Source organism: Rhinatrema bivittatum, chromosome 4, assembly GCF_901001135.1.
Source record: "Rhinatrema bivittatum chromosome 4, aRhiBiv1.1, whole genome shotgun sequence".
Taxonomy (NCBI): Eukaryota; Metazoa; Chordata; class Amphibia; order Gymnophiona; family Rhinatrematidae; genus Rhinatrema; species Rhinatrema bivittatum.
Window position 1 is genome coordinate 19,102,142 of NC_042618.1, and position 24,683 is coordinate 19,126,824.

General features: G+C 42.7%; 1 protein-coding gene across 1 annotated transcript in view; it reads right to left on the minus strand.

Annotated features, from left to right (window-relative positions):
- Positions 1–326: 326 nt before the first annotated feature.
- Positions 327–24,683, minus strand: part of RPS6KA5 (ribosomal protein S6 kinase A5) — a 277,526-nt gene continuing 253,169 nt past the window's right edge. Inside the window, exons 14-17 of the mRNA XM_029597788.1 lie at positions 23,034–23,225; positions 15,246–15,405; positions 7,909–8,072; positions 327–2,752 (exon numbers count right to left, since the gene is read on the minus strand). Of these exons, the coding sequence (XP_029453648.1) occupies positions 2,513–2,752; positions 7,909–8,072; positions 15,246–15,405; positions 23,034–23,225 (756 nt within the window). The 3' untranslated portion in view covers positions 327–2,512. The remainder of the gene's footprint in view (positions 2,753–7,908; positions 8,073–15,245; positions 15,406–23,033; positions 23,226–24,683) is intronic.

The following is a 24,683-nucleotide window of genomic DNA, read 5'->3' on the forward strand; positions in this document are numbered from 1 at the left end:
AGCTTTGCCAGTACAAAGACGGGCCTTAGTCTGGGGCTGCAGCTCCCTCCAGAACCTAAGTCAGACCATCAGGTACCAGCACTATGCCAGGGGCTGGGAGTGCTGCCTCAACGATCTCCCCAGCCGCAGGCGCATGCAAGCGTCCCATTTCCCTCTGGCATGGACAGGGCCATGCCAGGGCTGATGCACAATGCTTTAGGCAGGGCTGCTGCTCAAAGCCCGTGGAGGGCTTGACGTTACACATCACACAGACGTCTGCCTGATTTTAGAAGTTATTCTTTTTCAGCCTCCAGCTGTACCACCTCTTACAGACAGAATTCCACCGGATACAATTTTAGAAAGAGGCCCTTCGACACAGAAAGCAGCCCTGCCAAAGTTCTTCATCATTTGAAACCTGAGCAGTGGTGCAAGGTTGTAAAATAAGCTCTACGGGCTCAAAAAGGTGTCACTGCAAAATGTTTCAGTGCACATCACAAATGCTGCTTCTAAATGCGCTTATGTACAATACATCATAAAAGCACTGCAGTAGGCAGCACCACATAGTACAGAATTGTGAAGCACAGTGTCAGTTTCTCTCACATTGGGGTATAAGTGGTTTGCATCCATAACATGCCCCTAATTCTACTTACACGTTTTCTACAACCTGGGAGAAGGCTGGGAGGGGCATTTCCATTTCGGATTTAAAAGTGGCTAACAGAAATGTGCACTTTACAAAACAGCTGGATGATGACCAGACTCTTAGAAAGCACAAGATATTAAAAAAGAAAAGGAGGAGAGGGTTAACTCAGTTACAATCAAACTGTAAGGAAAGCACTCCAGAAATTATAACCTTCACAGAACAGGCATTCTGCTTCGTTCCACAGACCCGGTAGGCTTACTGCATTTGCATTATTGATGTTGAATATTTTAAGGTCAACCTCAAATTCTCAGTGCTGCACATAAAGAAATAGGAAGGAATAAAACCACCACAATGGGACTGATTTAAGTCTTCATGCAGTGCACCATGCGTGCGATGCACAAAGTGTGCAGTATTGTATATGCATGAGAACCTGGCAGAGAAACAAATCTCAGCTCCTCTTTCTTGGAGGAAAATGGTTTCCCATATAACTGCAACATATAAATATTTACATTGGGGAATGCATGACTTTTGCAGGTATTTTGTACTCTGGAAGGCTACTCATGCTAGCACAAAAAAAGTGGCCAAGACATTCTAATATCGGTTTTGCTTAATTTTAACATTTATATATTCATTTAATTTTATCTTATGGTTTCAAAAGTTGTTAAGTTTTGTGCAAGATTTATGTTTGGCTTCTGAACCTCAGGTTCATTATCACTTAGACGAAGCCCACCGGCGTCCTGGTTTGCAATTGGGTTTTGGATGCATTTTTGGGAAAGGAGCAGACGCACCTTGAGCTAGGGACAAATTTCTGAGAAACCATGAACTCAGCGGCTGGCAACACCTCACTATGGAATTCCAAGAAAGAGCAAAGTTACTGTATCCTACATGGTTCAGACTGGCAGACAACAGAAAAAGCTTTACAAACTGACTTTCAAGTCTATAGTTTGCTATGCATTCATGATTTGCTTACTCAGTGTTTTACTGTATTCTAGACTAGGTAAGATCACGTAGCACAGCTGAACAATTCAAAATATGACATCAAATATATAAAGTAACTTTCACAGCGCCACAGAGCATGCATTGACACACATGCAGAAAAAAAAATTGCTGCATGTTTTCCCAACAATACCCAACCACTGTGTGAATTCTTAAGTCATCCCAAATATAAGAAAGGTTTCTCAAAACAGGCAGGCACATTTAGCATCTGGAATTCAGAAAAAAGTGCCACTCTCCGAGAATTCTCCAATTCCTTCTTCTTTAACTGCTGCTTGTTTGTGCTTGAATGAACATTCAAATGAAAAGAACGAGAAGATAGCACCATGTCAAAAGCTATTAGCTTCTGTGTCTTTTTGCAGCAGAAATGTAAGACCTTGTTTTTAAGCTAGTACTAAGTAAAATAAGCAAGTCCATGGTAAGTGAATTCCTTACCCTCTAAGTGCAGGAAATACAAGTTTCTGATACAAACACAGTATAATGTGCTAAGATTTTTCACTGGAATGTTACTATCAGCGGTGAGCTCCAGGCAAGCAGACTGGAACTTCACAGCTGAAGAACTTTGTGAAATGTTTTGATTTCAAAACCGTTAAACCCATTGGCCCCTTTGGAAGGAAGCTCTATTGCCAGTATAACAGCCCTTGACCTTGTCATAAGCCTTCAACTTTGGTTCAGGAAATCCTATTTGGCTTGTGGGCAATTATCTAAGTATCTGGAGAGAGAACCCCCCTCCCTATGGGCACTAGCCCTGAAGTTATACATAAATGTAACAATACAGCCCCATTTCTAGCCAAACGTTAGACAGGAGTGAAAGAAAGGAGCTGTAAAAGCAGAGCCCATATGCCTAGGACCTGACGGGTGCAGGCTGCATTCACCCTTGGCGACAGACTTGGCTGCACTTCAGTCTGTGAACTGGAAGATGGTTTTGGAGTTATTGCTGTCACTGGGATTAGCTGGCTGCAGCATCTTTGTGGGTGAGGTTTTACCGTGACAGTGAGAGGAAGAGGAATGGGAGCTTTCACTGGAGCTGCTGCGGGTCTCCGTGCTGGTACTGGTCTTCTTCATCTTCCTTCTTTTTGCCAGAGGTGCCTTGTCAACGTTCTGGAGGCGAAAACCCTCCCTCTTGTACTTGTTAAAGGCCTACAAGAATAATAAAAACCTCAAGATGAATGAAATACTTAAATACCTCATAGAACAAAACACACATTCATAATTATTTCTATGAAAGTGACTAGCCAAAACTTATTTAAAATACATGACAGGGCCAGCCTGGTAGTACTATGGCAGTGTGCACTGCCACATGGAGAGCCTGGGTTCAGTTTGGATGCAGGTCTTCAGGGGTTGGGGATTCTGCGGAGGCAGTGTTCGGAGCCCCTTGGGAGAGGAGAGAGTCAGTTATCATGCACTGGCAACATCTAGTGGCTGGAAATAGGGGTCCTGGTGCAGAACAGTCACTGCAACGACAGGGATTTGGGATGGGATACAACATGGGTTTAGGAATGGGAATCCCCAGGTAGTTGTGAATGAAGATTTATGATTCCAGATGCCACCATAGTTATGGCAGAGTTGGAAGCCCAAAGGAGCAGGAAGAAACTACTGGGTCAAAAAAAAAAAAAACATCATGACCATAAATGCATTTTTCATTTTCTAGCATTTGATGCATAGCATACTATGGCAAAAAAAGGCAGTTTTGTGTGCACTGTAATTTGTTTTGCCTTAGGCCTTGTGTTTTCCCCCCAGAGACAGCTCATTTCCTCTGGCTGGCCTGCCTGCAAGTGGTGTTTGACCTTTGCACTGTAGGTCAAATAGAGGCCAGGGATGCTGACTTGACTCAGAATGTGGCTTGGCCACCATACATATCCCAGCATCCCTGAGGAAGCTCTAAGACTGAAACATCCGGCAGTACCATTGGCCATTGCTCGGAGAACTAAAGCTAGTACTCTGTGCCCTGATTGGCCCTTCAGACAGAGCACTAGCCCTGAAGGTACTAGAATTCTCTGCTCCTGCTTGGGAGGCAGAGGGAGCAGATCTCTGTGTTGAGGCCCTGTTCAGCTCATGTGGACATTCTTTGTCCTGATCTTCTCAGCACTAGATAAGTATAGTGGAAAATGTTTAACTAGCTTTTGCTATTTAATCCTTGTTGTTTTATATTTTTACATTCACTGTTCCTACTTTTTGCTGTTAAACTTGGTAGTTTGTGAGCTCTCCCTGACTTGGACGGACTAATACTTTGTGTATTTGGTCTGTGTGTGCATTTCTAGGAGCTATGTGATTCCTGGATCGTTTGGGACCTCAGTGTCTCTAGAAACCACAGGTGATATCCTGCGGGTGGGAAACCTGTTTAGCAGTAAGTGGGGCTAGCTGGTGGGTGGGAGGCTGTCAATGTAGGAATTCTTGTGCAGGGGCAGATGTGCCTTATTAGTGCTTGGTAGGACCCTCCTGAGTGGCCTCGGAATTAACCCTGAGTGGGTGTTAAGGGTGGCACTGAGGCATTATGTGACATATACTGTATTCTTTATTTCCCTGACAGCCCAATTTGTAGCAGAACTTCTAATGTTAGAAGACATCGGACTGAAAAGTGTTCCTGTCATGTTTTGCCTATGAAAACAGGATCCAGAATGACCTAAGATCTCTCTCTCTCTCTCTCTATATATATATATCACAATTTATGCACCGAGATGCAAGATTGCAAAAATGGACATGTATATGGATTTCAGTGAAAATTAGCTGTAGTTTGTGCAGCAAGTTTTTTTCTACCTGTATGGTATATTTTAAGTGATGTACCTCCAAAACTTACTAGACTACTTAATTTTATAGACACATAATCAGTCTAATTGAAAGAAGACTAGTTCATTAAACTCCCTTCTTCATTTCTGAACACAGTAAATACAATTCTATAGGAACTGAAATATTCTACTCTGTTGAAATTAAGTCTATAGAAATATTCAGCCAAATGCAGGACTGGATTCGTTGTGGTTCCTGAAAGGCAAAGTATAATTATTTAATCGATAGTGCCTCAGCAGGAAGTATTATGAGATAACTGTCCACACCAACAGTTAGATATCAGAGACAGACACAAGCAATTGTGTCATGAGAACATCTGTGGTGCCCTTGCCAGGAGACATTAAAACACAGAAAGACAACTCCCTTCTAAGGCTCTGTTACAGTCTGCGACCTGTGGCTAGTCCCGTGAGCTGCAACACTCACCCCCAAGACTGCCCAGTCTCAAACACGGCAGGAACGCCACTGGATCCTCTGTGCATGCTGCCAGGTCTCTGTACCTGGCCCTTCCCATAGATGCACAAGTATGTGCACACATAATATGTGCACAGTGGCGGGAAGACTTCGAGTGATCCTCCTGATGACATCAGCCCTCTGCCCTATTTATTTATTTATTTAAAACATTTATATACCGTTTCACCAAATACATGAAATGACAGGACCTGCAGCATTTCCTTGCCTCAGCAATAGGTCTCCTGTTGTGCTTTGCTCGTCAGTGCATGTTGCTTTCTCCTGCGTTCTTGTCTTTCTTCGTGTTATGTTCCTCGTTCCAGTCCTGTTCCTGTGTCCCTGCCTTGCCTCTCCTTGCCTTTGTTCCATCTTGACTTCTCTTGTCTGTCCTCCCTCGGCCTGATTTCCTGGACCCCTGACCATTCTCATTTGTTGCCTGGACTTGACCTTGCCTGCCCTGACCTCCTCCTGGCCTTGGACTCCTGCTCTTGCCACTGGCCTAAGGACCCACCTAAGACCTGTTAGCTGTCAGAAGCCAAGGGCTCAACCTGTGGGGAAGGCTTGTATAGGCAAAGCTCTAGTCCATCCCAACACAGGGCATCACTGCCTGCCGACGGAGTGGACCTAGCAGGTTTCCTGTTAGGTTGTGTCAAGCACTCCTTGGCATCAAGGGTCCACCATCTAGAACTGTTACAGGCTCCTTCCCCTCTGTCTATGATGATCTCTGTCTCAGCTTCTAGGCAGCTTCTACTGTAGCTTAATGCAGCCTGAAAACTGAATCCAATTTGGCAGAACCGAACACTCGATACTACAACTACCCACTATTGATGAAGATTAGATGAGATTTAAACTAAGCTGTAAATTAATTTTCAATTTGGGAACTGCATTTAAACCAGGTAAATGGCAACTCCTCTAAAAATTAATCTGTGAAAACTCAACTTTGTTAATTTCTAGTCTTTTTATTGTGTCCTCAGATGTATTCCTGCTGTAGCAATTAGCATTTACAACCAAAGCTGAACTTAGAGAAACAGGAAATCTACCAAAAATTAATTTTATTTAGGGAACACATTGGGAGGGCAATATTAAAAGGCACTTCCATGCTTTATGTGCAGAAATGGCCTGTTGTAAAATTGCTGGCCCGATACATAGGTATGTCCTGTGTGCACATATATTTACCCAGACTGACTGTACGCATTCCCAGGAGATGGTTGGGGAGAGGTTTGCATTCAATGAATAATTTTGCATTTTCAAACATGTGGTAGTAAAATTGCAAGAAACATTTCTGTGCATAATGGACAATTTTCAAAGGAGTTATGCAGGTAAATGTAACATATAGCAATTTTCAAAAGCCCATTTATGTGCTTAAAAGTGCACTTATGTGGGTAAAACCTATTGAAAATTCAATGGCATGTGTATTGTAGCAATTTTCAAAAGTGCATTTACACATGTAAAACCCAATTTTATGCATGTAAATTTCTCCATAAATCACTGACAATTATCCACAAAGATATTCACCATCAGACCCCTCTTGATCTACTACACCCTCTCAAATTGCACTCCACGGCCAGACCCTTAAGGGATGCCTACAAGGGATCTTTACATGTTCCTCCAATCAAATCTGTACACCACTCAAATATCAGAGACATGACATTCTCTATCACAGGTCCCTCCATCTGGAACGCCATGCCTCTGGACCTCAGGCAGGAAACTTGTCTACCAACTTTCAAAAAGAAACTAAAGACATGGCTGTTCTGCCGAGCCTTCCCCGCCTCTAGCCCAACAGACTGACCTAGAATTGTCCCATCACTTATGTAAATAAACAAACGCTAAATTATGCTCACAAATTATCACGAGGTCGGCTCTTTGCCTCCCTCCCATATTCTATTGTATAAAGTACTTTATCTTCGTTTTCCCTTTCTTTTTTCCCACTCCCAGTTAAGGCATCCTTGTTATAATGTAACTTTATGCTCCTTTTAAATTGTCTCTTGTTGAATGGTTGGTTATAGTTTCTGCTTAGTTCGATGTAAACCGAGTTGATTTGATTTGTATCAAGAAAGTCGGTATATAAAAGCCTTTAATAAATAATAAATACATGTAAATCCTGCTGAAAATTACCCCCCACAGTACTAACAGGTATAATTGTATGTGGGTAGTTTTGTTGGGATACTTTTCAAGGAAAGCTTACATGCATATGTTCACTTTGAAAATTGGTGTAACTTATGCACGTTTTTGCAGTTTAATTTATATGGACTGTTCCAAAATTACCCCCCATAAAAACAGCTTGCACATGATTAGACTGGTTTCTAATTTCCAAAAGCAAAACTATTTTAGACATTGCTGCTATCTACCTTGCTCCTAAATGTTATCTAGCTTGTAGCCAATATTCGTTTTGCTCCTTAGGCCTGTTCTTTATTCCTTTGACAATGTGTATGTACAGTACACAGCACACTACATAACATCTGCATTATACACCGTCTTCCTTCATACAAAGATGAACCCAAAGAAATTTATAGCAAATTAAAATACAATACAAATGCAATAATCTCTAATAAACTCTAATAATCTCTAATAAACTCTAATAATCTCTAATAAACTCTCTAATAAAGGGTCTAACCTCAGTCCCACTTTCACTAGGGATAGGCTAACAACCTACTGTAAAAAAAAAAAAAAAAATAATCACAATTGCCAGTAATATAACAACTGATAAGGTCAGCTTTAATAAGTATACCTGGATATTGTGAAAATATGTTTTTGTTTGGCCTCCACTAAAAGGTCTCTCCTTACTCTTTGATCTCCTGATGAGAGCCAGGAGAGAAGACTGCTACGGCCAGTATTTTCCTTGTGTTGCAGTGACCTTTTCTTGCCAAAAGGGCAATGTGCAGCTCTGAAATTGCTTGCAATGCTGCTTTTTGACTAGCCATTAGGTATTTACCATAAAGTAATGCCAAGTTCAGCTCTCTTTCTAGAGGCTGCAAAAGTCACCTTAGCACCATTTACAGCCAGCACCAACCAAGTGACATCACATTTCAATTTGTAGGACATATGTGAGCGGTGCTCAGCCTTACATGAAACGTTGCTTTAACATAAGTATGTACAACAGCTCCTGAAGAGCCTAAGATATCAGGTGTCATGAGAGGATTAGACGAGAGTTGGCTGCCATCCTGAAGCCATTCATTATATCTCAAAGTGGACATTTTACTTCTTTTACTGGGATCCACTGTAAGAAGTCCTAGAAGAAAAATTAGACCTTTTTTAGATTGTTGCATTAAAACCAATTAATTTTAATATATTTTAAACATAGCTAAACATTTGTAGCACAAGTCACATGCTCAATAGGTTATGCGGGATCAGCCATCAGTCTTTCTTGGTGTTGTGCTTCTCTTGCATCAATACTCTACCAAGCTATCCACCAATAGGTAAAAGTTGCAATTCTATAACAGTAAGATCAGCTGTAATAATAAGAGTCAACAATACAAGCGAACATGTGAGGATACTGCTCATATATTTAGGTTACCTTCATATATTTCATGAAAGTGAGTAACCTTTATATCATCATTGCCTCCTTCCACATGTATATACGGTACATTTTCTGAGTAATTTTTAAGTGATTTCAACGCCGAACTTATGCTACCAACAAATGTCCGTGAAGAACTTATCTGTGTTAAGAGATGCGGTGGACTCCTTGAACACTGAGAAAACCCGATATGGGCCATATTTCGAAAATGTTCTTTTCTTCTTCAGGGGATTCGAACTTTATTTAAAAAACAAATTCACCAAAAATACTGAGTTAAAAACCTATAACTTGACAGCAAGCTGTGTTGTGTTGCTGTGGTCAGCGCATGGCTGACTGCTGAATGATATAAAGGCTACCCGCTCTCATGAAATATATGAAGGTAGCCTAAATGTATGAGTGGTGTCCCTCACATGTTCACTTGTATTGTTCAATATTATTATTACAGGTGCTTCTCTTACAAGCAGGCTGGATTAAAACAAGTATCTGGAACAGAAAGTAAACAATTATTCTATTTACATTTTCTGCCTGCATTCTTTTTTTTGTTATTTAAAGATTTTTATTGAACCAAAAAGATTGAACAAGCACACCAGGCTATGCAGTTAGAAAATAAGTATACATAGTGAACATCACCAGAATTAAGATGAAACCAGTAAACATAAGTAAGATGTACATCACATAATTGCAACACCAAGATCTTCATGGTTCATTTAAGTAATATACCCCCCCCCCCCATGCTTCACATATCCACAGTGACAGTAAGAGAAAATTGAAATGAATGGGTTCCGCACCAAAGAAGACAGTTAAGCCATATTATTACACCCGGGGTATGTATAACGTTGAGGCGCTTCTGCCTGCATTCTGATGGGTTTTATATTCAGAAGGATAGCCGTATTAGTCTGGTGAAGCAAAAAGGACACATGGTGGGTGGTACCTTATAGACTCACCAATTTATTGAGGCATGAGCTTTTGAGGGCAAAGTCTACTTTGTCAGATGCCATAAGGTGCTACCTGCCTTGTATCGTTGATGGGTTTTATGAATTTCTTCATCTATGCTAAGTAATATTAGGGTGGTTATGTTTACAATCCATACTCATGCAACTGTATGATATAGGGTTGCCAACTGGCTCCAGATTTTCAGGAAATGTTGATCCAGTCCTGGTTTTACCCCACTGCACACTGGGCCTTATTCGGATTTCTCTATTGTGTTCCCTAAGGAAAGCAAGACTATAAGTACCTGCATGCAGGGGAGTAAAACCAGGACTGGATCACCCTGTCTTGAAAATCTGGAGGCAGCTGGCAACCTAGGAATCATACCAGCCTAACAACGCTACCAATAGCCAGTCATGTAGCTTGATAAAATATCGGTGTGATAGCTAGGTAATTCAGTTCATGAACCAGTGGACTGCAGTGATTATCTGATTGATTTCTTGTTGATAAGCTTAGAAATCTAAACATGTATACCTTAGAGGAGCACAAGCAGCAAACCGGTTGCAGGGGAAAATAAAAGCTCTAGAACCAGGGGGCATGATATGAGGCTCCGAGGTGGAAGACAGAGGAGCAAGTCAGGAAATGTTGTTTTTAGGGATGGTAGGTTGAGGCTAAAACATTTAATACTACAATAAGTGCTGGGTATGACAGAATGAATGTCAAAATGAAATGCTAAAAGTCCAAGTGGAAACACAGGTAGCCATGTGGCCGTGTTGGTCTGGCAGGTTGTAATGACAGAACTGAGTGGCTGCTGGGTCTTTCTGCCAGGATACAAGTCCTATAATAGCTAGAAGTCCTAGCAGAAATGCAGGTGCCCACATAGTTATCTATTTGGCAGGCTATGCAGGGAACCTAGGCTCACTAGCAATGCTAGCTATTTAGATCAGGCTGTGATGAGAGAATCAAACTAGCAGCTGGGTTTGTCTGGAAGGCTACAAGTATAGAAATCCAGGCAGGAGCTCATGAAGCTGGGTCTGTCTGGCAGAGTTTGCAAGGGACCTAGGCTGGCTGTTTAGGGAACAGCCATGTTAGATTATTTCAGAGTTTTGTGGTTAGGCAGAAGAAAGGTGGGCCACCAGGACAGAACTACTCAAGATGGTGGCGTGCCAAGGAAGGAGACACAAATGACTTTTTTGGATAAAAATAGGTCTTACATAAGGTCAGACCTTGGCTGCGAGCTGGGATACATCCTTAGCAATTTGGACAAAATAACTGGACAGATTTGATGGATAAAGGGAATCAAGCACATAAACCACTTGCCTGGCTGCCTGATCAAGAAAGAAATGTAAGCTTGGGCAATTTCAGTCAAATTTTTTCTACTGATTTTCAAAAACAATAATAAAAAGACACAGTACATTTCTTCCTATTTGTAAAATAAACAATATTGACAAGAATAACACCATAACTAATATCCAATTCAACCAAACCACCATATACACATGCAACTTTCCCCAATATATATCCTCTCACTGTCCCATGATCCCCCCAAACCCAATCCTCTATGCCCCCCCTTACTACCCATTCTGCTTCTCATCAAAACATTTACATTCTCAGCAGCTCACGGGAGGACCCCTGCGAGCTGCCTCGCTCACCCCTGATGTGGCTGGGCCTGTCCCATCCCGCTGTCAACGAAGAGCCGCCTGCCCTGAATTCCGTCCAATGCAGCCCGAGACACTGTCAGCTGCCACCGCATTCCCTTAGGAGTGTGCGCATATGTGTGCATTATATAGGCCCCACAGCGGGAAACGCTGAACGGCGCCCTCCAAAGGAAAATTCGTTTCTTACCTGATAATTTTCGTTCCTGTAGTACCACGGATCAGTCCAGACTCCTGGGTTTTGCCCCCCTCTAGCAGATGGAGACAGAGAAGTTTTAAAAACAAAACTCTGCCTTATATAGGATGGTGCCACCTACAGTCCGGCAGTATTACTCAATGTCAGAGTAGAATGGCTCTCAAAAAACCACCATAACTATGTACAATAACCCTTCAACAAGAAAAAGAAATAACCGGCTCACTTAACCCTCCTAGGAATTGAACCTGTAGAACCACTTGAGGATGGTCAATCCAATTTCTGCAGATCTGAAAACAAATCAATCAATAACTGAGCGAACTCTCCCTTACTTCCATGTGTTCCACGGGCGGGGCTCTGAACTGTTCTGTGGTACTACAGGAACGAAAATTATCAGGTAAGAAACTAATTTTCCTTTCCCTGTACGTACCCGGATCAGTCCAGACTCCTGGGATGTACCAGAGCTTTCTTATCTGGGATGGGATCTGGAGAGGCCCGCTCTAAACACTGCTTCGCCAAAACCTCCTTCACTCGGTGCCTGAACATCCAGTCTGTAGTGTCTGGCAAAGGTACGCAAAGACTTCCAAGTCGCCGCCCTGCAAATCTCCTGCGGTGAGACTCCGCCCAAGAAGCTGCCTGCGAATGGGTAGAATAAGCCCGAAGACCAAACAGTACAGGCTTACCACGCATCAAATATGCCGAGCCTATAGCCTCTTTCAACCAGCGCGAAATCGTAGCTTTAGATGCCATATTTCCTTGTTTTGGACCAGCCCACAAACACAAAAAGATGGTCCGTCACACGAAACGAACATTCAGCTTCCATAAGTCTTTAGACATAGGGTCTGACTGGTCCAAAACGGGAAATGACGGAAGCTCCACTGACTGATTCACGTGAAAAGCAGACACCACCTTCGGAAGAAAGGAAGGAACCGTCCGCAAAGACACACCAGAATCCAAAATTCTCAGAAACGGCTCCCTATAGGATAGAGCCTGGAGCTCTGATATCCTGCGAGCAGATGTGATAGCGATAAGGAAAATCACCTTTAACGAGAGATCCTTTATTGTAGCCGTTTTCAGAGGCTCAAAGGGCGCAGTACACAGAGCTGAGAGAACCAAGTTCAGATTCCAAGAAGGACAAGGGTGCCTGATCGGGGGACGTAAATGCTTTGCCCCCTTTAGGAAACAAGCCACATCAGGGTGAGCAGTCAACGCCATGCCTTAAATGGAACTGCGCAAACAACTAAGAGCTGCCACCTGAACCCTCAGGGAACTACACGATAAGCCCTTGGCGAGTCCGGATTGTAAGAAACCTAAAATATCTGACACCGAAGACCGAGTAGGAACAATAAGCAAGTTTGCTTACCGTAAACGGTGTATCCGTAGATAGCAGGATGAATTAGCCATGCTTTCGTGGGATCTGTCAATCAGGTCCGGGAGGCGGAGCTACCAAACTGATGTCAGAGCTTTGCTCTGAGGCTGTGCGTGGTTTCCAGTGCTCAGATCGACTCTCCTCAGTCTGTGATAATGCAAGCATGGTCGTAGATATGACTGTCGACTGTGCAGGGAGGTGGGTGGGTCAGCATAGCTAATTCATCCTATCTACGGAAACACCATTTACGGTAAGCAAACTTGCTTTTTCCCCGTCGATAGCAGACTGAATTAGCCATGCTGTCATGGGAGTCCGAAGCTCCCCAACATGCTGCATGGTATTAATTTGGTTAGTATCTTATGTGCAGTGTGTGACCCATTATGTGCCAGTCGACCTCTCCTGTGGTTCCTTTAATGAATGCAATAATGCTTGTCCCAATTTGGCATCACCCACTGTCTGCTGGTCCAAGCAGTAATGTGAGGTGAATGTATGAATAGATACCCATGTGCAGCTTTGCATATGTCTAGTGGTGGAACATGTTTCAAATGAGCCAGAGAAGCTGCTACTGCTCTAATTTGATGAGCCGTAGGACGAGATGGTAAGTCAATCTGCCTTTTGTTATGGCAGAAAAGTATGCATTGAGTAATCCAACCTGAAATAGTTTGTTTAGCCACTGGTTGTCCCGGGGCATTTGGATTGAAAGAGACAAACAGTTGTGAGACTCTGTCAGGGGATTGGGTTCATTGTTTATAGTAAGCCAATGCCCTCTTGCAGCCTAATGTGTGTAGAAGTTTCTCCCATTCGTTCCGATGTGGTTTCGGACAGAAAGTAGGTAATTCAATAGACTGGTTGAGATGAAATTGAGAGATCACCTTCGGTAGAAAGGTAGGATGTGTTCGAAGGACCACCTTATTGTGGTGAAACTGGAGATAGGGAGCATAATGTACTAAAGCTTGTAATTCACTAATTCGGCGAGCTGAAGTGATTGCAACTAGGAAGAGATTCAGGGATTGACTTCCACGCCCCAGCTTCCAGAGGCCCCGCATGGTTTGCAGTAGAGGACCGGAATCTCAAATCCTTCCTTTGACCGAGTGAAGATTAATTTAACCGTGGTTTAAGAGGATTGGTAAGTATAGTTTTCAGAAATGTTTGGGCTTATAAAAGTTTGGTGAAAGGTGAAATTAAGGGATATATTCCTTAGAATTTGTGTGTGTATGAAGTAATAAGCAAGCCAGAGATAGTTAATTCTAGTGTCTGTCTTTCCCACCCACTCAACCCCTGATTTTTAGGCACAAGACACTTTCTCATTAAAAATCAATCAGGGTCTTATCTAAAACATAATATTGTACCAGCCCTTACTGAAAGCTTAATCATCCTCTTGTAGGACACTAGCTGATTAATTACTAAATTCACCTGTAAATTTAAAGTACACTCATTCCAACTCCCTTAATATCCTAATCTTAACTAGGAACTCAATACTAAAATGAAGGCAGCACTCCAGCAGCAAGAGAGGGGCTTTCCTGTCTTTTGCATTGAATGTCACATGTATGATTTTTTACCCGCCGGTGAGAGATTGTATGTGTGCATTCGGTGCAAAGAGCTCCTGGCTCTCAGGGAACAAGTCCGATCTCTGGAGGCTAGAGTAGCAGACTCAACTTCCAAGCTCCTTCAGTGTTAGCTGCACCGGGATCAGCTGAGGCAGATCCGTTCCCGATGAGCGCGGGAACGGAGGCCATTTTGGAGTCTTTTAGATCAGCGACTCGTGCAGCGATGGGGGAGGGGATTCTCCCACCTCCTCTCTCTCCTCAGCCAGGGTTTCCTGGAGGGAGCAAAACTTTACAGCCTCTCTCACCTGCAACGGAGGATAGTCCCGAGGGGGCTTCTGATTCCTCCTCCTCGTCCTCCTTCTCCTCTGAGTTTATTTTATTTCTTCATAAGGCGTCCAGGCTAGGGGCCATGGACCCAGTGTTGTTGGGTCTGAAGGGCCTGGCTATTTCCTTTCCTTTTCATTTTTCTGTCACGGACTTGCTATTCAGAGAATGGGATACCCCAGATCTGGGATTGAAAGTTAGCAAGGCTATGGATAAGCTATATCCTCTTCCAGGGGAAGCAATTGACATACTGCGGGTGCCCAAGGTGGACGCGGCAGTGTCCGCAGTCACCAAAAAGACCACAATCCCGGTTACAGGTGCTACAGCCCTGAAGGACCTGCAGAATAGAAAGTTGGAGCTGCAGCTCAAGAACATTTTTGAAGTCTCGGCACTGGGAGTGCGGGCAGCTATGTGCAATTTAGCCTTACGAGCAGGCCTTCGCTGGGTTCAGCAGTTACAGGCTTATGCTGGTCTTTCTGATGCTGAAGCACAGCAAGCAGGGCGGCTGGAAGCTTTGATCGCTTATAGTGCGGATGCACTCTATCATCTGTTGTGGACTTCGGCCAGATCCATGGTGTCGGCAGTCTCAGCTCGTCAGCTCCTGTGGTCGGCGGATATTTCCTCCAAGGCTCAGCTGGGGTCGTTGCCAGGCGCTTGGAAGTCACAAATGAAACTTTTACTTTGGTTACAGCGATGATTATAGATGTAGTTTTATAAGGAGAGAGGAGGACCCCTGGAGCAATCAGACAAACATCTGACTCCTCTCATCACATCATGTGGTCAGCTTGTGTAATTTAAAGTGTACAAACTTCCAATTACTTATTACATAACATAAAATACCTCACAAATATTAATTCCAGCACCAGGTCTTACCTTGTATTAAATCTTTGGCTTCTTGTGACACATTTTTCCAAGCTTCTCCTTCAAAGGAGAAATCACCTGTTTTGATTTTCTTCATTATTTCTTCTGCACTGCTACATGTCAAAGTTCTTTCTTTGCTCTGGAAAGGCACCTGTCCTGACAGCATGGTATACTATCAGGAAAACAAAATGTATATTAAAAGAAGATGCAATTCGGCAATTGAATTAGACTAGTTTAATTCACTACTGTACAGCTAAACACTTGTGATAGTAAACATATAGGGGTAGTTACTTACAGGCCCCTGGGTACAATCACATTTTCAAAGGGAAACCCTTCACAGAGTTCTCCTTTGAAAATTCTGGGGCCATGGGAGAACATTTATTTATTTTATTTATTTAGGTCTTTTTTATACCGACACTCATGATACCAATCATATCGTATCGGTTTACAATAAACATGGGTATATTTGTACCCATATACTTTGTAGATGCCAAACATGCAAGGTAAAGTAATCAGACAGGTTTCAAAATCCCCACCCTGCTCCTTTTCTTCCTGGCTAAAACTATGCACATTGTCATAGAGCACGTCTACTTTTAGCCGCATAGATAGGGCAATTTTGAAAAAGAACTTCTTCACACAAGCAAACATGCTTATCTGTGTAAAATATTTTGAAAATTGCCCCCATAGAGGCAGGACTGAATTTAAGATAATGGTGCCCATAATTAGAGGACCAAAGGTGGAAGGTTTCACCCTCTGAAATCAAAGTGTGGAAGGGGTTGTCCCAGTTTTGGGCCACCTTCAGAACTATCAGCCTAGGCCCATGTCTATGTTGGCTATTCCTAAATCCGGCCCTGCATAGAGGGCAATTTCCAAACAATTGTGCCCAAGGAACTAAGCAGATACCCAGATAAAACCATTAGTTAAACAATCCCCTCCCTCCTCTGAGAATAAACAGCAGGGGTACGTAGGGGCAGGTATATGCACCAGAAAATGAGCAGGAATTGCTTTTGGAAATCCATACTTATGGTTTACAGCACCAGCTTTTGTACCTGTAGCGCAAAGAATAGGTGCGAAGTCTGGGAGTACAGAAATACCCACAATGTAGCCGGCCCTACATTTTCAAAGGGAAATGCCTCAAGTACTCGTGGGACTGCAAAATGCTATAATACCGTATGCATAATATCCGTGGTAAGAGAAAGGGGCGTGTTTGGGGTAATTTTTAAAATTAGCGCACCACGTGGTACCATATCGCTTTGCATAGGTAGTATTGCAGGGTGTGGTAAACTTTTCACTTCCCATGATAATTTTTATTTCGCAGCTCAAAGAGAGAGAGAGAGAGAGAGAGAGACAGACTCTATAACAGGGTCCCATCAAGTTAGGACGAGATAACATAGTAGAAATCTCATGTTTGTGACTTTCCTCACTCCAAATGACGTCAAATCTTCACAGAGGTGTACTGGGCTGTTTGCACGTCTTAGTCTGCATATAAAACTGGCCCCTAAACCCTAAACCACCACCAACATCTCACCTGGCATATAAATAGTTGAATACAGTGAAGGCCTCTCCAGAGGCTCTCTCTCTCTCTCTACTCCACTCCACTCCTTCCATCCTCCTTCCCAAGCCCTGAAATGGTCAAAATGCAATTTGCAATCTTTAATGCAAATTGCGTTATGGCTGTTTTGAGCATATCACACAGCTTACGGCAGAAAAAAGGTGTAGTTATTTCCGGCGTTAAAACCATGTAATAGCATGCGCTATGCTATCGCACGGAGTGATATTGCTCCTCATTTTCATAAATCCCGCCCCATCCCAATTGCATTTGTGCCGTGCGACAGTGCTATTATCGCGTGCCATAACGCGTAACCCTGTTAGTTGGATAAGTGACTTATCCATCTAAGTGGCAGTCACCGAACATAACCAGATATTCAATGGCAGTTACTGTCTATAGTCCCGAGGGCGGCTGTCTCGGGGACTATTTAGTTATTACCTACCTTACCAGCAGGGCAGGGACTTTACTAGTTGTTACCTTTCTTACCTCACAAGAAGTTCCCAATTTACTAACTGAGGCTTATTGCACTCAGAGGTTTCGCTGCGCTGGCTTGTTTGTTATAGAAAACACTCACAGTTTTTATATTTCTCAATAATACTATTTATTATAGAAAAGTAAAGTAAAAGGCAGAAGAAGAATTCAGGAAAGATACAGCGTTTCCTGGGAGTGACTTGTAGCGTCTTAACAGTGACGCATCAAAGCCTTCTCAGTTTTCAAGTTACACATTACATTCTTATATACAGATTAACTCTACATAAACTGCCTGCTCTGTGCGTCTAGTTTTTTTTTTTCCCTACTACTGAGATAATTGAATTCCTAGGGATGGGGTATGCTAAAGTTAAGGATAACAGTTTCTGCAGTTATGAAGAAGGAAAAAACCTAAGGGCTCTCGGCGGGAGAAAAAGTGTTCTCCTCTCTGCATCCCCAGGGCTTTAAAAATATCTTACTTGTCTGCTTATGACACTCACGGGAAAAGTGTCCTTGTTTGCCACAGCGCCAGCAAATCAATTTGGGGTTTCTCCTCTGAGGTGATATCCAAACGGGGATGGGGTGCCGTTGCTCCCCTCCACGTTGGTTAAGGCATATAAATAGTTGAATACAGTGAAGGCCTCTCCAGAGGCTCTCTCTCTCTCTCTACTCCACTCCTTCCGTCCTCCTTCCCAAGCCCTGAAATGGCCAAAATGCAATTTGCAATCTTTAATGCAAATTGCGTTATGGCTGTTTTGAGCATATCACACAGCTTAAGGCAGAAAAAAGGTGTGGTTATTTCCGGCGTTAAAACCATGTAATAGCATGCGCTATGCTATCGCACGGAGTGATATTGCTCCTCATTTTCATAAATCCCGCCCATCCCAAAATTTGCATTTGTGCCGTGCGACAGTGCTATTATCGCGTGCTATAACGCGTAACCCTGTTAGTTGAATAAGTGACTTATCCATCTAAGTGGCAGTCACCGAACATAACCAGATATTCAACGGCAGTTACTTAGCCAGATAAGTCCTACTTATTGACCTCATTGACTCTGTAAAAAGGACGGACCCAAGTTATCCTGAAAACCTGCATCTTTGCTGGAATCTTCTAAAAGTATCATCTCTCCCGAGTTATTCTCCCAGATTATCTTTCAAATAGTTTTCTTTGGCAAACTAATACAGTACACCCTTTTTTAGTATACAAAGAAATTTCTCAGAATAAAAATCCGACTTTGAATACCACATTCAGAGGGAAAAACAAGAGAAAAAAAAACAGATGTTTTTCCAGGACTATGGTAGTTGCAGACTTCGGAAAATTGTGCTCAAGAACCAAGTGTTGCATCCTGTCTTTTACTGCATCACAACTGGCCCTGCCCCCTGGAGAAAACTAACTACACTAGTTTGAAGGTAACTAGGAAAAGTACTAAATCCCCTTTTCATCCTAGAATGAAGATAACAATTACGAGTGGATAGGATTAGGTTTTGCCAGGGTGAGGGGGCAAGAATCCAAGATCTGACTCTGTACCGTATATGGAAAACTGAACAACAAAGAATGCATTGTTGGTAACTCGTAAGATTCTGGTACATTGCAAGCTTTTCTGGCATTTCTCTGTGGACAGAAAAAGTCAGGAAATCCCCTGTCTATGCTATCAGCAGACCTCCGAGATGCCTGGGAAAACTGCTGACCTTGTAAATTATATGGTTACCCGCACCCTTTTCTTAATGCCCAACTGTAGCCTTTAGGGATCCACAGTGTTTATCCCATGCCTTTTTAAATTCATTTACTGTTTTTGTCTTCATTTCTTCTGAAAGGGCATTCCAGGCATCCACCACCCTTTCCGTGAAGAAATATTTCCTGACGTTGGTTCTGAGCCATTCTGGAGCTTAATATCATGATCCTTAGAATGCCCTTCTGGAAGAGGTGGTGAAGACAAAAACAGTAAACGAATTCAAAAAGGCATGGGATAAACCCTAAAGGCTACAACTGGAAATTAAGAAATGGGTGTGTGGGGTGGCAGCTAATACGCCTAAAAACAAAAAACAAAAAAAAAGGCCTGGGGATTGCTACCCTTAACCAAATTCCAAAAGTAAAGCACGTTCAAGCAGTAGCATTGTATGAATTATCAGGAAGGTTGCTCACCCATAAAAATGTTGCTAGCAGTAATTTTGTTATGGGATTGAATGTTGCTTGGTTTTGATTATTAATATTAGTACTCTTAACATGAGGCTTGGGGGTACCTGGCATGGAGCGGCAGTTATTGTGTTGGGGTATCCTGCATGGAGTGGCAGTTACTATCATAAGAAGCTTGCTCGGCAGATTGGATGGGCCATTTGGTCTTTTTCTGCCATCGTTACTATGTTAATTCACTAGTAAAAAAATCCCTCAAAGATGATGGGGTAGATTCACCCCACTTCCTCCTCGCTGGTCCAAAATAATTCCCTTCCCCACCTCCACTATACTACTACTTCTTAACATTTCTATAGCGCTACACAACATCCAATGATCAAACTGTTAAACCCCCTCCCCTCCATCTGACTTGCAGCAATGTCAAGTCCCCCTTATCCCTTGGTCCTCCTCAGCCGGCCCCCAAATGCCTCACCCCAGAGTCTTCTGAGGTCTTCAGAGCAGAAGCAATGCTTTACCTTTATATCTCAAATCTGTTTTATTGATTTTCAAGAAGGATGCAGCAAATTTTAAGAAGCACAATGTGATGCACACGGTGGTGGATTATTCTGCTCGCCATCGTGTGCTTCTTGCAGTCTTAATACATTACAATTAACATTTATTCCAAAGACCAACTTATAAAGAAAAAAAACATACAAAACCCTGTTCAAAATCATTACTTTTAAAGTTTAAGCTTTCCAAGTATACATCAATATAAAATGTCCAACATCTCAGTTCCAGCTTTCCAATTAGATCATTTCAATGTCGCATCATTATCTTACCTTATTAATGAACTCAATACTTTTTAAAGTTTTTTCAGATTTAGCTCACAGCACGCAGAGGAGGAAGCAGAGCTTTTTTTGTATCCACCCAGCCACACTCCAAGACCAGAGCTTTATTTTTCTGGAGGCTGTGATGCAAGTGCAACAGCCACCTGGCTCTGTTCCCACTGAGGCCTGGGGGACCCTTAGTTTAGTTAGTGAAAGGGGCAGGTTACCATTCAAATGCAGCCTCTCCCTTCCAGGGGCCTGGAATCTCCACCCCCCTCCGAGGTTTTTTAAGCAGCTCTTTCCAGAAAATTGAGAGGCACTCCCTTATGGTTTTCTGGCATTTAGGAGGTGCCGAGGAGCTTTTCTTTGTTGACTTTTCAGGCCCAACCTGCCTGGGAATCCTGATCGGGATCGGTTTCCTTTCCCAGTTAACTCACTTTTTTTATGGTTTTACGAGTTTTCTTGACAGGGGCTGCTGAGATTAGGGAAGACCTGCTCTCCATACCCTCCAGGAGGACAGAGGAGGTGGTGAGCTGCTGCAAGGAGGAATTCCGGGTTTACAATTTGCTGTAAGGGAAAGAACTTGAGTTTGAGATCCAGGAGGAAGATTTTGGGCTGCCCCTTGCTTCTTGCATGGAGCAGGGCGAACTGCCTGTTTCCAAGGGATCCCTCCCATCTGGGATGCGAGAGCAAGAGAAAAAAAAAAGATCAGAGAAACCAGGGCTAGAACTGAAGATCTCCGAACTGCGAGTAAGAGCAAAGTGAAGAACTCTGAGGACACCCATCCGACGTCTGCACCCACTGGGGAGAGAGAGAGGATTTGACTCTCTGTGCCAAAGACTGTAATTGCCACTTTTACCAGTTTGGAAGGTGTTTTCTGCCCACCTGGGAACTCCACTTATCCAGACCCTGAAGGGTGGATGCTTCCTAGTACAGGCCTGGAGAATCAGGCACACATAAGGGACAGCTACTACCATAAGCTTGCAAGGCAGACTGGATGGACATCATTTCTATGTAAGGCTGGATTGCCCACATATTTATCCATAAAAGGTGGGGAGGTAAAAAATTACCTAGAACTATTTTCAATACCCATGAAAATCATAATTTATTTCTTATGTTGATACAATATGCAATGTGCTTATTTTCAGATTGTGTTGTTAATTATAAGCCTAGAATACAGAGTAATAATTAATTCAGCCTTTTAAACTTTACTTAATATTTTAATATATTTATAAATGATCTGGAAAAGGGAACGATGAGTGAGACGACTGTTGCGTTCGTGCCTGTTCTCACCCTCGCTCCACCCTCTCTACCTTTGTGGCGACTCCCTTCGGTTCAGATGGACAAATGCAGCCGCAGCTTCTCTCCGCCTCTTGGTCCCGGTGTCCCCGGGCTGGCTTGACGCTACGGATCCGCCATGTTCCTGATGACATAAGGGCGCGCGCACTCCAGACTTTGTACCAGCAAGGGCGCGAACCTTGGGGGCATCCCCCCATACTGACGTCATCTGTTTTCAATTTAAAAGGTCTAACTACAAACGAGTTAGCAAGGAACTCCAACGGGACTTGCTTCAGCAGTCCACTAGGGGTCACCACCCAGGAGAAGGAACGTCGTGAACAATACATTGAACTGCTTGGTTCAGTGTGCTGCTGTGGTCAAAAAAACAAACGGAATGTTAGGAATTATTAGGAAAGGAATGGAGAATGTATTTATTTTTATTTATTTGGTGCTTTTCTAAACCGGCATTCATGATACAATCATATCATGTCGGTTTACATGGAACGGGGGTACAATAAACATAGATATTAACAAAGCGAAGAGAAGCAGAAGTTACAATAAAACAGGGGTGCTGGAACTGGGGTAAGAGGAAGACAAAGCATAAGTAACTCAATGGTAAGAAGAGCAATTATTTACATTGTGCTGAATGTACAGTAATGATTGCCATGTTGATTCAGTGAGTTTCTGGAAAGGCTTGTTTAAATAACCAAGTCTTAAGCCTTTTTCTAAAAGTCACCAGGCAGGATTCTTGTCTGAGTTCGGGGGGGTAATAGCATTCCATATGGTTGGTCCCGCTGTAGAGAAAGCCCGTTCTCTGGATGCTAGATGGTGTGTGGATTTGATTGAGGGGGCGTGCAGGGATCCTCTATAGGCTTCTCTGATAGGTCTGGATGAGGTGTGTAGTCTGAGTGGGAATTGAAGGTTGAGAGGGGCTTGGTTGTGGATGGAGAATATCATAACACCATTGTATTTCTCCATGGTGCAACCACATCTAGAGCACTGTGTGCAATTCTAGTCGCTACATCTCAAAAAAGATATGGTGGAACTGGAAAAAGTTCAGAGAAGGGTGACCAAAATGATAAAGAGATTTGAATGAGGCAAGGCTAAAGAGTTTAAGATTCTTCAGCTTAGAGCAGAGATGGCTGAGGGGAAATATGACAGAAGTCTATAAAATTATAAGTCGAATGGAATTGGTAAACATGAATCAGTTTACTCTTTTACAAAATAACAAAAAACTAGGGGTCACTCCATGAAGTTACTAATTAGCACATTTAAAACAAACCAGGAAAAATACTTTTTTACTCAATGCAGAAATAAGCTCTGGAATTCATTGCCAGAGGATGTGGTAAAAACAGTTAACATAGCTGGGTTTAAAAAAAGTTCAGATAATTTCCTGGAGAAAAAGTCCATAAACTGACATCAACCAGGCAGACTTGAGGATAAGCCACTGCTTATCCCTGGGCATAAGCAACATGGAATCTATCTACTATTTGGTATCCTGCCAGATACTTGTGACCTGATACTGGGTTTGATGGACTCTTGGTCTGACCTAGTTCTTCAGTAACTTACCAAAACAACCCCCAGACTCCAGAGATCACAGGACTCATCATAGCCATTATCATTCAGCAGCTCGGGGGCAGCATAATGAAGAGTAAAACATGGTGTCTTCAGTGGCTGGTTATCAGGTGGCTTTAATCGAGCAAAACCAAAGTCAATTATTTTTATTTCCGAATTGTCATTTTCATCTGTGAACAAAAAATTCTGAAATACAAAAAACACAAACAGTGATATAAGCAATACACGTACAGTAGCAACCACCGTTTTTACAGAAAATAAAAATCAATTAAAGAGACAGAGATGCTTAGGCATAGGTGTATAGATAGGCAATGGTTTGCCCTGCTTCCTCGTGGCTGTCATCTTCAGGAGGAATGGAGGTTGCTTAACTTGGCCCCGATGTAATAAGGCGCATTAGGCTATAATCACACATCAGGGCATAAAACTGCACTTCCCATGTAGCAAGGAGTTTTACGCACAAACGTGTGAACAACCCGGAGTACAAATGTGCATGCAGATTAGCGCTCCTCCATTCAAATTCCATGGTAATCAAGGCATGAGCTATTACTTCCCAATGCAGAGAGAAGCATAGACTTTACTCAAGTTTTCTTAATACTGGAAATTTAACTACCTGGAGTTCGAGGTATCGGGGTCCTGTACTCAGCATTTATGTGAATAAAACATGATGTGTTTTGTGTGCACAACTTTTGGGGACGATGTAATCAAACCCTCGCTAAAATCGAAGTTAAATTTTAGCATGGGTTTTACTTAATGTGTGCATTTAAAACAGCAGTCCCCTGGGATGCAGTAAGCTAATGGGATACAAATTGAGGAGTAAAAAAGTGCGATAAACAAAAAAAAAATGTGCTAAAATGTGAGTTAATCTGAGAAATCTGCACTAATGCAGAAAAGTGCTTTGAAACAGGAGTAAGGAGATAGGTGCTTGAAGTCGGAAAGCGTGAGACCAAAATGGCCTTGCATGCGAGATTTGCAATGGGTATCCTGACCTGGGCACAATCTCGCATGCAAGGCCATTGGACAAAGCACACCAAGTGAAATCAAAGGGTGAACATGAACAGGCATCCATAAGGAAGCACAGCATATTCAGCTGTAGGTGCCTTCCCTAGAGAGCTTACCCATTGATTTCACTTGGCATGCTTTGCCCAAATGGTCTTGCATGCAAGATTGTGCCCAGTTTGGAATACCCAATGCCAATCTTGCATGCAAAGTCATTTTGGTCATACTCCTTCCAACTTCAACCACTTACCTCCTTCTCCTGTTTTAAAGCATTAATGTGGACTTTCAAGTTAACTTCTTGGCCTGAGGTGTAGTAAAACTTAATTCATATTTCTGGTCACCTTGATATTCTATTGCTTAGCCCATGTGGTAGTGTTCAGCTGTTTTTACCAGACTAGGGACAGCAACAGAAAAACTTTGGCCACCAGGAATGTCAGTTTATGCCACATTGGATCAAAGAAGGAGTTACATTTCCAGCATAAGCTCTCTGGGACAAACATCTACAGCTGAATAAAACATAAGCTCTTTGGGGCAGGTACTTTCATCTGCTTACCCAATGCCGTCATAGTTGGTGATTCGATTATTAGGAATGTAGATAGCTGGGTGGCTGGTGGACATGAGGACCGCCTGGTAACTTGCCTACCTGGT